The 4065-nt window shown below is 61.7% G+C and overlaps 1 protein-coding gene across 4 annotated transcripts in view; it reads left to right on the top strand.

Moving 5' to 3' along the window:
• Positions 1-857: 857 nt before the first annotated feature.
• Positions 858-4065, top strand: part of LOC114084183 (guanine nucleotide-binding protein G(s) subunit alpha) — a 49056-nt gene continuing 45848 nt past the window's right edge. For 2 of the 4 annotated variants that reach the window (XM_071608963.1, XM_071608962.1), the window contains exons 1-2: positions 858-2395; positions 2549-3114. In XM_071608963.1, the coding sequence (XP_071465064.1) occupies positions 858-2395; positions 2549-3114 (2104 nt within the window). Of the gene's footprint in view, positions 3115-4065 lie in introns of all 4 variants that reach the window. The other 2 variants (XM_071608964.1, XM_071608961.1) reach the window with 2 other exon arrangements.

Genomic DNA, 4065 nt, shown 5'->3' with positions numbered 1-4065 from the left:
CACCCCTCTGGTGGGCTCACGACCACCTGTCGCATTCCGATGCGCGCATTAATACCCCCTTCCCAGACATCTGCAGCCTCATTCTCCGTACTTGGAGCTCAAGATCTGTGGCTGCCTGGGACTGGGGGTTCAGCTAAGGGGTTCAAAGGTATTCTGGGGTGATACAAACCCTCCTGCAGTCCCTCCCCCCCCCCCCCGGGAGAATCAGTTGGGGAGGGAGGGTTTCAGCTCCTGTACTCCAGCATCCCGAGGCCCACGTCTTGCGTCACGTGTCCTGCAACGCAGGAGCGCTTTCTCTCTGGCCAAGGGAGAAGCGAGGAGAAAGACTCCAAATCAGTCAGGGAGAGGAGAGGAAGGAGCCAAAACATCCCTGCGAGGCCTGCGCTCATCAGCCCCCTTACCCAAAGTCCGGGGCTGCTGAAGCCTGAAGCGGTCTCCTGGAGCCGGATCCAGCTCTTCACCGGGACCGGCGTCCTCTGGTGGCAGAGAGAGCGCGCAACTGGCGATTTTCGGACCGAATCGGCACGCTCCTCATATCCAAGCAGGCGGAGCTGGCCTGGAGCATTGAAAGAGAAGAGGGCACAAGGGTAGGCCAAGGGGTGGCTGGCCAGGGGACAGCCTGAGGGGATAAAAGTGACCAGGAAGGAGTCAAGACTCCACCAGCAAGAACTGAGTTGCTTCTGCCATGGTCAGGGATTCCAGGTTCTGAGTCCCCAACCTCATAAGGGTTGGAAAATAAGGTTGGAGAACTTTCCAACTAGTACTTTGATATTTTTGAAAATAATTTTTGACCCTAGTTTGGTTGGGTGCTCCGTCTTACGGAGCCCCAATATATTTTAAGAGACCGCCACCCTGTTATGGGCATGCGCAACCGCCTCGACGGCAATAATATGTCAGGACAACGCAATATCCCCCCTGAAAACGGGGAACAGCCCGAGCAACCACCCTTGGAGGCCCCAGGGGCAGCTGCCCCCGGTGCTGGGCCTAGCCCAGCCGAAGAGATGGAGACCCAATCGCCTCACAATGAGCCCATCCCCACCGAGAGTGACGAGGCCTGTGGACCCCCAGAAGTCTCCAGGCCTAACTTCCAGGGCCTCAACCAGACCTTCGAGGAAGCCAGAGCAAGCGGAGGCTACAGCCCACCTCCTGAGGAAGCCATGCCCTTCGAGGTCGAGCAGCCCAGCTTGGGAGGTTTCTGGCCTACCCAGGAGCAGCCTGGGTTCCCCATTGGGCCCCCTGCAGGCCTCGAGGCCTTCAGCCCAGCACTCATGGAGCCCGGAACCTTCAGGGGTGAAAGACCAGGCCTGGGAGGATACAGTCCTCCACCAGAAGAAGCTATGCCCTTTGAGTTTGACCAGCCTACCCAGGGAGTCTGCAGCCAACCTCTCTTGCAGGTCCCAGACCTTGCTCCGGGAGGCCCAGGTGCAAGGGTCCCTGGAGCTCCTCCAGAGGAGCCCAGAGTCCTCCAGCCTGCAAATGCTGGCTTCAGAGGAGGATATAGCCCTCCCCCTGAGGAGACTATGCCATTTGAGCTTGATAGAGAAGCATTTGGGGATGACAGCCCACCTCCCGGGCTCCCCCGAGTTATCCCACAAGTCGTCGGTGGCAGCCAGTTCACGGCAATCGCGGTCCCGAGTGCGGTCAGCCTCGCTCCCTCCGCAAACGCGCCACCCCTCTGGGTCCCAGGCGCCATCGGCAGCCCAGCCGGAGAAGCTATCAGACCTGCTTCTAACTTCGCAGTCGATAGCCCCCCGATGGAGATCTCCGGACCCCCGCTCGAGATTGGCAGCGCCCCCATTGGGGTCGACGACGCTCCCGTCAACATGGACAGCCCCCCAATCGCGAATGACGGCCCGCCCATCGAGGTCTCCGGAGCCCCAGATAAGAGAGAGCGAGCAGAGAGACCCCCAGTTGAGGGAGAAGCAGCCGAGATGGAAGGAGGCTCGGCTACCGCTGCTGCGGAGGAAGGAAAAGTCCCCTCTCCAGGGGACGGATCCCCTACCGCCTCAGCCGATCCCGATCCCGACATCCGGGCAGACCCTGCCGACCCAGCGGATCCTGTCACCGGAGCAGCCCCTGCAGCCTCAGCAGATGCAGACGCCGGGGCAGACCCTGACGCCCCAGTCGATCCGGACGCTGGGGCAGACCCTGCCACGCCAGCAGATCCTGATGCCGGGGCAGACCCTGCCGTTCCAGCCGCTTCCGACACCGCCCAGGGAGCCCCAGTTGATCCAGATGCCGGGGGAGCCCCGGTCGCCCCAGCCGATCAAGACGCCGGGACAGCTCCCGCCATCCCAGCTGAAAAAGATGCCGCCGAGGGAGCCCCAGCTGAAAAAGATGCCGCCGAGGGAGCCCCAGCTGAAAAAGATGCCGCCCAGGGAGCCCCAACTGATCCAGATGTCCAGGGAGCCCCTGTCACCCCAGCAGATCCAGGCACCGGGGCAGCTTCTGTCGCCCCAAAAGATCCTGGTGCCAGGAGAGTCCCTGCTGCCCCAGCAAAACCAATCCCCAGGGCAGTCACTGCAGCCCGTATCCCTCCTGCCGCCAGAGCAGCCGCTGCCGCCCGGGCAGCCGCTGCCGCCCGGGCAGCCACTGCCGGCTATGTCTCAGGGGCCAGACGCAATCTCCATCACCTTAGACCCCCCAGCCCCGAGATCCAGGCTGCTGACCCGCCTACTCCGCGGCCTACTCGGGCGTCTGCCTGGCAGGTTAGGGCTGAGCGTGGCCGAGGCTGCAGCAGGTACGAGGAGGAGGCAATCGGCGACGACGATTCCTCCAGCGATGAGTCCGAAGATGGGACCTCCGGCTGCTTCCAGTGGTTGCAGCGCCGAAATCGCCGTCGCCGAAAGCCCCGGCGCAACTTACTCCGCAACTTCCTCGTACAAGCCTTCGGAGGCTGCTTCGGTCTTTCTGAGAGTCCCCAGCCCAAAGCTGCCACGAGCCCCACCAAGGTCAAGAAGGTATCTCTGGCGGAGAAGCGCAGACAGATACGCAAAGAAGCCATTGAGATGCGCGCCCAGAAGCGCGCAGCGAAGAAACGCAGCAAGCTCATCGACAAGCAACTTCAGGGCGAGAAGATGGGTTACATGTGTACACACCGCCTGCTGCTTCTAGGTAATGCGGCGGACTCTGCCTGTGGGCAGCAGGGCCGCCAGGGTACCCGGGGAGGGGGTGGCAGGGTTGCCCGGTGGGTTTTGGGGCTCAACAGTGGGAGGAGGGGTCCGGACAAAGGCGGGAAGATCCTGCTAGAAGTTCAAGGGAGGGACCCTAACTTTGCCCTGGGAGCGGGAGGGATTTGGGTGGGTTCGGGTGGCCGAAGTATGTGCCCTCCAGGGAGAAAAGTGAAGCCGAGCGACACTGGGGGTCGTTTCCGGCTGGAGAGGCCAGCGCCAGCGCCAGCGACCGTAAGCTGGACAGGCGGGGGCTTCAGGTGAGCCAGGAACTGCCGGGGAGGGGCCTCTGGTCTCCCCTGGCTATGTTGGTTGGGGTCATGGTGGGCTGGGGTCATTGGGGAAGGCGCGTCCCCGCCTCGCCTGGCACGGCTGCTTTGACTCAGTCAGCTTGTTGTTGGTGTGTGTTGGTGTCCATATTTTGTGTCCGCCTGTGCATGTTACGCTCAAGTGTTCCCCAATTCCCATCCCTAGCACCCCCAAATTACCCGCCGACTGTGTACTTGTACCTGAGAACAGGCTGTCTTGTGATTTGCGCCATGGCGCGGGCAAAAACTTTCCGTGTTCACGCACTCCAGTGGTACCTGTGCGCGGTCGCTCTGCAGCGAGCGGCGCGAAAATGCAGGGAGAGGTGGCGGGGCATCCTGGGTAATGCGCTGGGCCGCTGGCCGGGGGAAGAGGGGTCGCTTCTCGCGGGCCTCCATAACCTTTTTCCTGTATGTCTTTCTCTCTTTTTCCCTTTGCGCTAAGCGTTTCCTCACTTCTCATTCGTTCGCCAAACCCTCCCGCCTTTACGGTTGAAAAACCAGACACACAGGTATCTGGGGCTCTGGGGCTGCAAACATAATTTCTGTATTCTCCACACACTCTCCTTACCTGGTGGGAGGCTGGAGGG

This window comes from Marmota flaviventris, chromosome 2 (genome assembly GCF_047511675.1).
Source record: "Marmota flaviventris isolate mMarFla1 chromosome 2, mMarFla1.hap1, whole genome shotgun sequence".
NCBI lineage: Eukaryota > Metazoa > Chordata > Mammalia > Rodentia > Sciuridae > Marmota > Marmota flaviventris.
The sequence above is the reverse complement of the archived record's forward strand: the minus strand, read 5'-3'. Positions and strand labels throughout refer to the sequence as shown.